At 32.5% G+C, this 13,154-nt stretch overlaps 2 protein-coding genes across 2 annotated transcripts; one reads left to right on the forward strand and one right to left on the reverse strand.

Moving 5' to 3' along the window:
• Positions 1-410: 410 nt before the first annotated feature.
• Positions 411-7,182, forward strand: TRIADDRAFT_56741 (uncharacterized protein; the record flags this gene model as incomplete). Its single annotated transcript, XM_002112543.1, has 22 exons — positions 411-596; positions 1,374-1,478; positions 2,710-2,751; positions 3,170-3,235; positions 3,603-3,694; positions 3,889-3,922; positions 3,992-4,050; positions 4,139-4,263; positions 4,333-4,409; positions 4,617-4,681; positions 4,788-4,836; positions 4,911-4,997; positions 5,101-5,140; positions 5,288-5,334; positions 5,589-5,648; positions 5,943-6,019; positions 6,129-6,225; positions 6,308-6,363; positions 6,596-6,612; positions 6,764-6,807; positions 6,954-7,023; positions 7,127-7,182. The coding sequence occupies 22 exons, from the start codon at positions 411-413 to the stop codon at positions 7,180-7,182; spliced, it is 1,551 nt and encodes a 516-aa protein (XP_002112579.1).
• Positions 7,183-9,731: 2,549 nt separating this feature from the next.
• On the reverse strand, positions 9,732-11,473 carry TRIADDRAFT_37760 (expressed hypothetical protein; the record flags this gene model as incomplete). Its single annotated transcript, XM_002112986.1, has 5 exons — positions 9,732-9,945; positions 10,217-10,371; positions 10,536-10,602; positions 10,903-10,998; positions 11,150-11,473. The coding sequence occupies 5 exons, from the start codon at positions 11,471-11,473 to the stop codon at positions 9,829-9,831; spliced, it is 759 nt and encodes a 252-aa protein (XP_002113022.1). The 3' UTR covers positions 9,732-9,828.
• Between the last annotated feature and the right edge of the window lie 1,681 nt (positions 11,474-13,154).

Genomic DNA, 13,154 nt, shown 5'->3' on the forward strand with positions numbered 1-13,154 from the left:
CTGTGCAAAACCCAGCTGGCTGCTAATTTGGAGCACCATCGCGTACAGTAGAACGTTCGATTACCGATGACCAGTACAGTTGAAATGACCAGTAGAGAAAGTCAGCCTCAACATCGCTACTCAACTCTTTCCAGTGGTGTCCGGTAGTCACTGCCAGTACACTGTGTACTGTAAAAGTGTACAGTGTACAGTGTACAGTACAGGACGCCAAACTGTACACTGAGTACTGTAGGCTCAAATGCAAAGGCCGCGCCAACTCAAAAGCCCCTTGTTACGTGATAGTGGTGTATTAGTGAATCAAGGCTGATTGGAACAGTGGATAAAATTACGTGGCCATTAGTGGATGGAATATTGCAGCCATTTTCATTTATAGAATTGCATCAAGTACTGCTGTTATTTCATTCATCAAGATGAGTAAAAAAAGTACACCTTCACCTTTACTGGAAATGACAAACACAAATGGCAAACGATCGGCTACCAATCATGATCGCAGCAACAAGAAAAGGCGCACAGTGCGAATTAACTTAACGTTAGCTTCTGGTCATAGTCAGGAATACAGTGAATTTTCATATCCTACTTTGTTAGGCTATATTGAGGTATTGTATTTCAATATTTTATCTATCCTTGGATAGGAAATTAGGATAATCAATGAGTGTGGAATAATAAGATAGTTCAACTAGGGTAGGGTATGCCATAGACCTCTACGACGCCTATGGTACTGTAATTGCGCCTGTTTTGTACTTATTATTCTTGTCATTTCAAGCCAAAACGACAATACAGTACCAACAGTTTGCCAACATCAGGATAAAATAATGATAATAGAGGTGGATAGCACAGTCACTGAAATAAGGTATCCATCTCCTTCCTACTTATGACTCTTGTCTTTTGCTTATCATGTCTGCCCAATTTGCATAACTTGTCGGATGATGTGCCAAATAGGTAAAATATCAGTGTTCTGCTTTCTTTCTTCATTCATCCAATCACTACAAGGCCACTAGTAAAACACCACTTCGTTGTCATGGAGAATGATATCATAGGGCTACTGCCGTCACAAATTGCAATCTTACATGTTGTCGTTGTGAAACAACAACGAATCTCGATAATAGCGTCGATACTACAAAATCAAAAATGACGCCATTTAAAACAGATTTTGGGCAATATTTTCTTTCCATTGTTTATTATTTTAATTCATTCAATAAAGTTAACATGAATTCCTGAATATTGCAAAGACTTGCTATATACAGTACAGCTGAGCAGTATCAAATTTACTTTTAGGCTACACTAGGGTTCACCAAAAATACATTATATCGAATCCAATCTTTGTACATCTGTTTGTAAAAGTAACATCTGTGTATACTCTCATTGAATTTTAGGAAGCTGAAGCTGAAATGGAAGAAGTCAATTCCCCATCATCAAATGATGTACCTGCTTTTAAAAATCATTACGAAAAGATAGCAGAGCAAATTGAGAAGAAGCTGGTAGGAACGACTGCATAGTAATAATTGTGGTACCGTAATCGCTTGATTTCTACATTACTTGCTGTTCATTATCAATCATAGCAATGATACGCACCGCTAGGCAACACCGGATACCGACCACTTAAGGCAGTAATTATAGCTATGCAGCTTACTGTCGTCATCATTTGCCCTCCTAGAACATGTCAGGAACTACAACTTCGCTGTCGTTAATTTTAGCCAGTGATTTCTTTTCACATACATATCTCACCAAATGGTTTCACGGTCAACGTATTTATAATTGAGTAGCAGTAGTCACGGACTATTCAATAAAAAAAGTGAATAGTTCATGCAGTAGTCAACTAACTCTATCATGCTAATTACTGTAAATAGATATAAAGAGGAATAATGTCCAATGCTAATTTAGATTTCGTTATCGTTGTACCCAAAAGTTACAGATAGATTTTCAACCTTTTCGGATTTACTTTACTTTATTGTAAACTAGGGTAGCATGATGGAATAAACTATGCAATACCTACGCTATCCTAGATATAAGTGATGAAAAATACTTCACTCTTTCTCCCCGTTGTCTACTACGTGTCATTCAATGAGCTCTTTTCTACAGCTAATAGTGTATTATCGGTAGTCTATTCCGCATTGCAATTATATTTCTCTCTATCCTCTCCTGATAGTCAATATTCTATGCTCTATCATTTTCATTAGTACTCTTATAAATTAATAACCTAGAATAACACTACCCGTAGTGGATACATTTACATACACTTAATTTAAGCGTAGCTCGTAAATCTTTAGTGTTAAAAATACTGCCATTCCCATATTAATCCAGTAATTGATAACTGCAATCCTACAACATCAATTATTATACTCTTAATCATAATTATGGTACATTCCAATACAACACAAAGTCAATGAGTTTATAACTAAATAAGAGTGTAACTGCACTATTAATGCCCTTCACATTTCGTAAAGTTCATGATTAAAGTGAGCCATGATAGTACGTTAGACATCTGCTAAGACACTACCAAAATTGAAAAAAAAAGGTCTTTTACTGTGTTGATCACAGTTTACGATAAGTAAAAACGCCATTGAAGATGTATACTGTATATCCTTGTAGATTTTATAACGTCGTTCCAATGATAAATTATACCCATATTTCATACGCACAAACAATGATGTATATTGAAAATGGTGTTTAAATATCTTGTATCTACACTATCGGATTTCAATTTTGCAGACGTCGACACACGACAGGACGAAACATAGGACGAAGGCCAAGGTACCTAATAACATTAGTGACTTTTTCAGTAATCATGGAACTGTACATTACTAAGCAAAGTAGCTTTTATATCCATATAAATCTACGAATAATGATGAAGCTAGTGTTTTTTATGAACTGCCAATGACATAATAACCTCATGTAATGATGTAAATGTCAATTCTAATGCATTAGTAGATTAACTAAATTATGTTCTTATTTACTTTACTGAAACAACATCAAATTTGTAAAGAAAGCTTATGTATTATCATACTGAAGAATTCTGTTATAACATTCGCTTAAAAAGTAACTTACTTTCACAGATCTAAAGTCTCTTTTGATCAAACCAGATCAAATAGTCAGCATCTGTAAACTAAAATTTGAGTGCAATTTATTCGTATTTTTCATCTAAAATTTTTAGTATTTGTTTATGCTGTAGGATCACGTCGCATATCGAGCGCATGGTTACGATGCCAATGACACTTTTATTGACGATAACCAACATGTTAGTTAAAACGATAAGACTGTATATTTTTCTGTTCCTTAACTTTTCGCAGTAAGCAAATTGGTTGTATTCCCTCCAGTTGATATTTCCAGCCACAATGACTCTATAGTTGCTTGGTAGCTAGTATTGAGCCACATGCGTCTGAGATCATTCTCAGTATAAAAGTAATAGATTCATCGCTGTATGCTCATTAGTAAAAGTGATATGTAGCAATAATAAATTTTGATAGAACTGATGATTAACTATATTTACAGAATATATCGTTTATCTCAATACTTGTCATACGGGAATATCTGTACTGTTGTGAATTGAATTATAGACATGTTCTTATTCATTTATGTTATTAACTGAATAATTTCATTTTTAGTGTGACGAAAATATTCCTAATAACGTAACCTTTAAATATGGTGGATTTTACATCAATTCTAATGAAGTGGAATATCGGCGATTAAATGATAGGTAATTTAACATACTTTCATGTAACTTTTCTTCTGCATATTATTTAAATTATTTCAACTTTACACTTATAACGAATATTAATTATCTTATGCACTTATTATATTTATATACTGTTTGGTATTTACTGAGGTCAACACCATATCTAACTCTCTTAGTATAACAACACAAATTAATGAACTACTTTCTCATTATAGTGATGACGAATTCGTTAAAGTATCGAAAAAGAAGGTCAGCGTGATTTAGGTGTTACCATTACGTAAAATTTGCCTGGCGTTTGAAATATCTCTGTAATTACAGATTTCAAAGAAACTCCTTAAGAAAAAGAAAAAGGATAAGACCGCTAAAGAAAAAACAAAGTTTGTACTCTAAACTATACATATGTAATTAAAAATTGCAGTCACACCCTCATCACTGAAACTAATCGGAACTTTGTTACCTATCAAGATCGAAACCTAAATCAAAAGATTCGAAGTCTAATGCTGAGAAAGTTAAAAGACCACGTAAAGTTAGCGATAAACCTAAGGAAAAATTGAAAAAGAGCCCTACTAAAGTGAAAAAGGAACCCGTTGGTCCGTATGATTGCTTCTAGACATATCTCCGGTATAACATAAAATCTAATGCTAACATATTGTTAATAGATAAGATTAATCCACAAACAACCTTGCCGAAAGATTTACCGATGGAAATTATAGAGATGGTTAATCAAATAGTTGAGGTTCGTAATTTATTAGCCTTTTAGAATTTATTAATTTGCCGTACATTTCCATCCTATTATATCGATTGAAGATGAATAACTTGGGCACAAATTACTACAAAGTTATAATGTTATATGAAATAGTTGAGATTACATAAATGAATTTTACAGTGCATCATTATCGCATTAGATGCGAAGATGTTTGACGCTAATTTAATCTCTACATAGATTGGTGGTAGTTTGAAGGACAAAGAGAATTTTGAAGATAGTCGAGCTCAAGAAATTCTCAATAAGTATGCAAAATGCGAAACGATTGTATTCGGATACTTTTAGCATCATGATCTCGTAAATCAAATCAGTTGCTCATCGTCTTAATAATATTACCTTTACAATCGATAGATTAGCGTCAAAATTTCGTTACTCAAATGTTTGTAGGAAAATGCGCGAGGTAAATGATATTGGATCGTTAGATGAAGAAAGTTTTCGAGATTACGGCTTTATTATAATCTTTTATTTTCTTAGAATGTCTGTATTTATTTAAAACATCACCTTCCCGGTTGTAAGATGCCAGTTCGTTCAGTAATAATCAAAATGATGTTGAACGAAGTTGTAAGTTTTTAGTGTTTAAAGACTGAATTTTGGTGATCAGATGTATATGGGTTATTATTATTATTATTATAGACTGATTATTCCTAATTATGGGTTATTGTAGAAGGATGATCTAAATGCACGGATGAATGAATTAAAGGAAGGTAATCCTTGATTTTGAGAAATACGTTTGTTGTAGCATTGGATGTGAAACTTGGAGCTAGACTAAGGATTTCTCGATTAAATTACCATGCCAGTAAACAATAAATGTCTTCCAAGTAACTAAAATTTTTTCTCCCTTATTCCTTTAGAAATCGACAAATGCATGGAATCACAGCAAAAAAATTATGATAAGATGGTTTCTCAGTTAGAAAGGCGAGCAAAAATCTGAATTAATTATGGAAATATTATTTATTGACTTTACTTTCATGATAACTACATTTTTCGTATAATCACGAAACATTGGAAAGTAGTTGTCAACCGCCTACTAAAGCAGAAGTAAGTTTCGTATAAATTTGTGGAAGGGTATTTGCAATATTAGTTGACAAAATATGATATTCATTGTGGATAGCATAGTCACGGTGTGTCTAATTAAATATTATTCGTTTACAGACAGGGGATAATAAGGAAAATTCAGATGATAGTGATATGAACGACCACACTGAAAAAGAAGTAATGGATTAATGTACTGTGTATTTCCCAAATTGTTGTAATGTGAATTTTTATGTAATGGATATATGGACAATACCTAACAATTGCCACGGTCTTTTGATCTTTTGATGCTGAGTAATTTATAATAGCGATTTTTTAATTTATCGTTGGTCAGCTTATTGATAGTAATCAACTTGTGTTTGAAGTATTTCAGGATAATTCATCTGTATTTGCGATGCATTTTCTGCTATAACATAACGTTGCAGTAATAGCTATATAGTTACAGGACATAAAGTATTAAATTTTTTGATATAGAAGTCTAAGGAAGATCAAGAGAAGCAAGATAAAAAGCGCCTTCCGAGAAAATCTTTCCAATGGAACGAAACGTTACGGTACTAACCAAATTTTGTCTAGCTGTGCATGAGTGATTTTAATAATCCCAACCACGATATTTATACTTAATGCCACCTTACTTGGAAATATACGTCGTGATGTTTATAGCCAGCTGCTGGAAAAAATTGTAATACTGAAGGAAGAATTCACTAAATTGTCATCCAATCGAGTTAGTCTTTCTGATAATTGGTTAACGGAGTTAAAGGTAACAGCGGCGATTGTTTTTACAGAGCTGATGCTTTGAAAGTCTTTCACACTCGTATTCTAAAATCCCTTTACCATTTTAGCTCTTTTTCGACAAAGAAGTAAAAACACTGTGGCCTAAAGGATGGATGAATAAAAGGTAAAATATAATTGCAATAGTTGTAACGATTACATATGTTTTTCCAATAATTATAATAAATATTTTCTGTATTTCGCCGAAGGGATGTACTAAGGGAAGTTAAGCATCTTGTCCACTTGCCGAAATCTGAAAAGTAATCATATTTTTTGTTGAATTACTATCAACAAGCTATTTTATATTAATCTTCTCATTTCAGTAGTTTCAACATTTCTTTTTAAATTTTCTGTTACAGATCAAAAATTGGTCAAGGTATTCCTTAACGGTTTTACAAATCACCACTATGTTCACATGAGTGACATCTTATTGTATTGATATAATCCTTGGGAAAAGATAGTGTATAATAATTAAGATTAACTCAATTTGACCGGCATTAAAGAGTATTAAAATTTGTATTGTATAGGTCCCAAAAAGAAGGAATCTTCAAGTAAAGGCGGGAAATCAAAGGTATGGATAAAAATGATGGAAAATAATTTTTGAGATTGTATTAAGCAATGGACGTGATAGCTGGCATGTAATTATTGAAAACTGATAAAGTTGAACACCTGATACTGTCAGCTTTCTTGATTGTGACTTTCTTTTGTTTTCCTTAGCAAATTAGTAAACGATGGGATTCACATTCACAAGCGACCTCAAGCACTCCTATTAAGGAATCAAGTGAAGGTACTATCTCACAATATATTCTTTCAAGTTACTATTAGTATATCCATACTCCTTTTGCAGAAAATATGTCGGTAATCGGACATCTGTTGCATTAATATTTTAGGTGAGGCCGCCTCGCCAGCAAAAGTACCAATGTTTGGAAATACTCCGCTGATATAACGTACTCTAGATTAGATTAGGAATTATTAACTTACGATTATTATAAAATTCCTTGAACAAACATTCCCCTTTCTTTTGATTATTTGTATTATTTTTATTAACAATTATACTCAACTGAGATAATTTAGATTCCTCTGATTATCAATCAGTATTGGTAGGCGCCTGGTAGCAAGTGTACAATTGTTACCATTATTGGCATAACTTTTTACAGTATTAACTGTGAAATCAGCGGAATCACGTAAACTTATGTTATTGAAACCATCGTTCGGATGTATTATAATTAATTATGATACTCGTAAATAGACATATACAGGAAACTATTGAGAGTAGTCACATGCAGAAATAGTAGACCCCTTTAGATTTGAGATCATGTAAATTCTTTTATTTATATTAACAGTTAGTTTGATCTATACTGTATATAAATTTTTTACATCGTACATGTTACGCTACTTTGTAGCGTTACGGCACTAGGATATAATATGTGTGTCATGTATTTTTACGGAGAAACTAGAAATATCGGTAGTGTACTGATCTGCATGGCTGCAGTCCATTGTAAATTTCTCTATGCTTAGTTCTTGTGTGAAGACATTTGATTGTAATTCATAAAGCTGTAAGCCATAAATTCGTACTTATAGCGAAAAAAATTTTGAAAGTTAGGAATACTATATTCGAGTAACATGATAATATGCGGATTGTAAAGTTATTACAAATAAGCTTATTGGATGTAGTATCTGCAATATGTGAACTGCGATTCCAGATTACTTACATTGTTACTGCAAGCACAAAATAAAGCGTATGATTTTGGCGTATTCAGTAATAGACTTGCTGTTGTTAGGTAAGACCTAATAAAATCTATATGTTACAAGTGAATGTAAGTATAATTCGTACAGGAGGCCTCCTGATAAACGTATAAAATTATTGGTAAGTACGTTAGTATGAGCGTTTGTCACATGTTGGTTTATGATAGATTAAAACCCAACGGAAGTTCAATTCTAGTCACCCGGTAAGGGTAAATTGCTACTATTTCCCATTTATACGATAACAGTAATTTCTAATTATTATACTGTTATCAACTATACATACAACGTGCTGCGTTAATGATAGATTGCAATTCTCCTCATTAACTAGCAGGCAACAGAACGATTTCAAAATTATTTTCTATTCTTGTTACCTTAATTCTTTGTACATAAGCTTAGCAAATATCATAGGAGTATAGATTTTTCCCCCCTTTTATAGATCGTGCTTTAAAGTTTGTACGGTATAATAGTTCTTAGATATTATTCATGCAGAATCCGGCTGAGGTAGAGAGTCAAGTACGTTTTTGCGATTGTCATGATTTCAATTAATTAAAAGTGGGTAAGTGCCTTGATCGTGTGGCAACATTTTGCAGAAACCACTGCAAGATGTCGAATAGTCTGCTGACTACTAAAGTAATGGTGGATTATAGTCATTATAATGAAATGGTGCAATGGTACTATTATCTAACTCACTCTGCGGTATCATTGATAAAGTAGCGATTTAATTAAGGTGTGATATTCTGCCAAGATTACGAAGAGATAGCTTAAAGCAACGAATGTGCAACATATTTTAGCTGACAAATTATTTGCAGAATATGAGCTTCTTATTGTCTGGAATGTATAATGATTGACATTAATAAACTTCTAAATATAATCGTAGATACCTATTATATACTTTTCACGGTACGTACTATCGTAAAATATTAAATATTAAATGACTAAATTTAGCGAATTTAACATCTCTATATATGGGGATTAGAATTGATTATTTACCGTAGGAATAATTGAAGTTATAATGTGTGACAGTAAAATTACATGCAACACTGCAATGAAATTGTTATATATTAATTGATTACAGTACAAGCTCTTGTGGCTGCAATTCTGACTAAAGAGTAGAGGTACTAAATGGATTCTATGAATGGATGTACAGTACTTTACTGTAATTCGACTGTGTAAAATTAGTCAGTAGATGTCCATATCCATAAGTATTGTTGTACTGTAAGATGATTCATCAATGATAGCTGCTGTTGAAGGGTATATTAAGCCTAGCAGATAGTAGAATAAAATCAGTTCTCTAGTTGTGTAATGTAGAAGTGAAGGTGACTGAGCTCTTGTTAGTAGTCAAGGGATACTGAATCTCGAAGACTAGAAATTTAGAGATTTGTTTTCGAGTAAACCTTGTCACAAAGCTGGTTTAATGTAATACTTTTAAGAACTAGATGAGATAAATTTGATATTAGTTTTGAAGGATTTGGCCTATGGGTCTTGAATAATTAGCTGGCTAATTAGATAGGAAATAAATCGGACTAGTTGAAGGCTGAGATAGAGGAAATTAGCCTGCAGCACTAATCAAGATCTTAGAGAAAGGGTAGTTAGTTAAATCAACCGTAGAGCAAATCGATATAATCCCTCAGAAGATTGCCCAGATAATCATCTATTTGGGCGAGTAATGATTTTTTATAAATTGTATGGGTTGGATTATTATTTCGTCTTTATCATTATCGTTTCAACACCACGAATTGTCTTGCTTAATTCAACTTTTTATTTATAACTTATAGTTAGATCTGATCTAAGATAATATTGAAACCATGGCTAATTTTAGCCTGCAGTATACATGTCAAAGAATGATTTAATTGAAAAATACTCTGCGCGCATTAAGTGGTTGAGCTGGACGGAAGTTATTAACCATCAAAACGCCAGGATCGATAGCATCTCCAGTGTAAACTTGAGTTCTTAATTTGTTAAGCTGAGAAATCGAAGAGTTACAGTAGGTAAATAAAATATTTTATGATATAGTTAAACTAGGCTAGAAATACTTTGTATTTATAATCACATAGATGTAACAAATAATTATGAGTGGTGCTAATTCTAATTGAAATTCGATACATTGTACTTAAGAAAAGACAGCTAAAGTTTAAAAATAATCTTGATGACTAGTAGAGAACGCTGCCTTTTTCATTATAGTTAATTCAGCCTAATAATTTACATTAAAATTAAACATGGATAGAATTTCATACCTGAGCATCAGTTGCGTGGATATGATTATTAAGAACAACCCATGTAACAGATTCATCACAAGTTGGTGTAGTTAAAGAACCAGCGTAAGTGGCATAGTAATGATGATGGGGCATTAATTTAGAGACATCAAAATTTGCGATGTAATGGGTATCACCTAAAGATTTTGTGATAAATACATACTGAAAGGATTAGCATTAAAGTGGTGAAATAATGCCAAATGAAATATTGTCAAAGAATTTTAAGATTTTTTTCACTTAGAGCAGCAAAGATAATTACATAATAGTTAGGGATTACATAGAAAAATTTTAATCGACATACCAGCATATTTAACGTATTGGGCGTTGTTTGCAATCTTATCGAATTCGTTATGATGTTTAGCATGGAGCTAATTAGAGAAATGGTTTTAAATAATTAATTATGGAACAAGATAGGAGACATTTACAATGGTAAAATTAGCCTAACAACGGCTCAAATCGGGTTCTATTTTGCGGTAATGATTACTAATACTAAAGTATCGCACAATTGCCGTTATTATATGAATCATGGAAAATTAAGCAAAACCTATTGACCATTTCTTAATCTAAATTAGATCAACAAGATGCATACTGTGTGACAAAGCATTAATTTTATAGTGGTATAGCAATATTTTGCTTAACACATAGATGGTCAACTAACAATAACATACATCAACAAGACCACCAATAACAGCGAGGCCATTGGCATTATCAGCGGCATCAGCAACGCTAAGGTACATGTCACTATTATAAAAGACAAAATGGACCTAAAATTTTCAAAAAAGTAAGACTTCACTTAGATAAAAAATGGCATATTTCTGCTAGTTATTAATTTAAATAATTATATTGATTATCAACAGCCATTTTTGGAATGAGTTTAAATTTTTATATGATGGTAGTTGAGATTTTCAACCTCACCTCTGCAGCGAAAGCACGACCATTAAGACGATGTTCTGATCCTTTAGTAGCGTCCGAACCGAAATGCACGTGGAATTGTCCAAGTCTATAGTTGTAGCTGAATGGTCCACCAGTAACAGAGTAAGAAAAGGTAGGATCTAAGGTACATTGGACAGCATGGCCAGTATTGATTAAAGTACAGCCACCAGAAGGGGTACCAGTAAATACTAATGGAGACATGTTCGGGATGTGAATCATGTTAGCAGTTACAATATCGATAGGTGATTGTTTCTTGCCGCCGCATAATTTGAAATCGTTAGCCCATGAAAGAGGATCAACTAACATGATAAAAATCAAAATTAGGAACGAAGGCTGTGATGAAGTTAACTCAGTATAATATAATTGAGGTAAATAAATGTGACTGCAAATATCCTTAGATTATACTTTCTTCCAAATCTGATGACTACTAGACTTTATCTTTAACTACTGGTTCTAGTTCAGTAATGGATATCATATCGTGGTTGATATTATTAGATGAAAACAATGCTAAAAGGTAATAATAGAATGAAATTGGACTGCATATACTACTTTATAACCGCTATTGTTAAAACCAACTTGTCAATTCAGTAAATTAACTAGATATTGCGTATATTAATTATATGCGCATCAGAATATGAATCGCATAAGAAAATGATTCACAAATGCAAATGACCAATTTGAATTATTCTGTACTGTAGCTATGAACTATTCTACGTCTATGTTAGGTAATAGGATTACATAATGTCGATCATTCATTAATTAAAGACTGCTAGAAAAAAATAATGACTACCGATAATTGTAATTAGCCATTTCATAGATATATATGTACGCGTATAAGGAAAATTTTTGCATACTGGTCGTTTTATTTCTGTATTTTTATTTATTTTATACCGAGGAGTGAAGCAAAACGTATATGTTAGCAAAATAGAATTAAGATTAAATCAAGTTTTTACTTCCGTGGCCGCCGTATCCCCAAGTGCTAGCGCTTGCGTCTAAAATAATTATAAAAAAAGACTTTTACAAGAAAGAAATATCAAATTATAGGTCATTTTTACTTTATCTACAGCTGCAATTTCAAATTAGAACTACTTTGAAACATATTAAATTGAATGCATTTAATTTACCAGCAACAAGACAAATTAAAATAATTCCAGAAAAGATTTTAGCAATCATGATGGCAATTTTACAACTGAGAGAAGTGATGATAATAGTGTCACAAATTCACAGCAATCCAGAGCGTGTGGTAAGCGAAAAATTTCGTTTCTGCGAGTCTATTTATAGAGTTACACTGGCAATGGGGCGGAGATAGCTTAAGTAAACAAATAGGGTCGAAGTCACAAGGCAAAAGAAGTGCTAGCATTAATTAATTAATCAAGGATTGTTTCCACCTGAATTTCTGCTTGCATAGTTGAATTGATAATATAATTAGGCATGATTTGGAATTATTTCGTTCGTCATCAACATATTTCTATGTCATTATACACATTTATTATTTATATTGATTTATTATCGGGTAATCAAGGATATGCCATGGTTATTAATTGGCAGAAAGTGAATATATCTTAAGTGAATTAGTATTTTACTAGTAATAACATTAGATATGAAGGTGAAATGATAGTTGCGACATTATCTATTCCATAATACTCAATCACTACGTATAAACGAATTTGTTACAATGTATGCCCACTATGAAATGCATCGAGATCAACGTGAATAGATCAAATATCACCCTGTTTCTGCTATTTTTTGATAAGACAAAAAATATTATTAGCGAAAATAGTCCGGTAACTGTACTAATGAAAACAGATTGGATAGATAAGAATTAAGTGTGCCTTAGTTTGATAAGGGAGATAATAACCCTTAAAACTACGAGATTAAAAATATAGGAATCGAACGAGTATAACAGGCGAGATAGGTAATAAGATTTTAGTTGAATAAAAAGATTGATATGAAGAGTTTAGAAACTGAATATGAGAGATTGACAGCA

Source organism: Trichoplax adhaerens, genomic scaffold (assembly GCF_000150275.1).
Source record: "Trichoplax adhaerens TRIADscaffold_5 genomic scaffold, whole genome shotgun sequence".
NCBI classification, from domain to species: domain Eukaryota; kingdom Metazoa; phylum Placozoa; class Uniplacotomia; order Trichoplacea; family Trichoplacidae; genus Trichoplax; species Trichoplax adhaerens.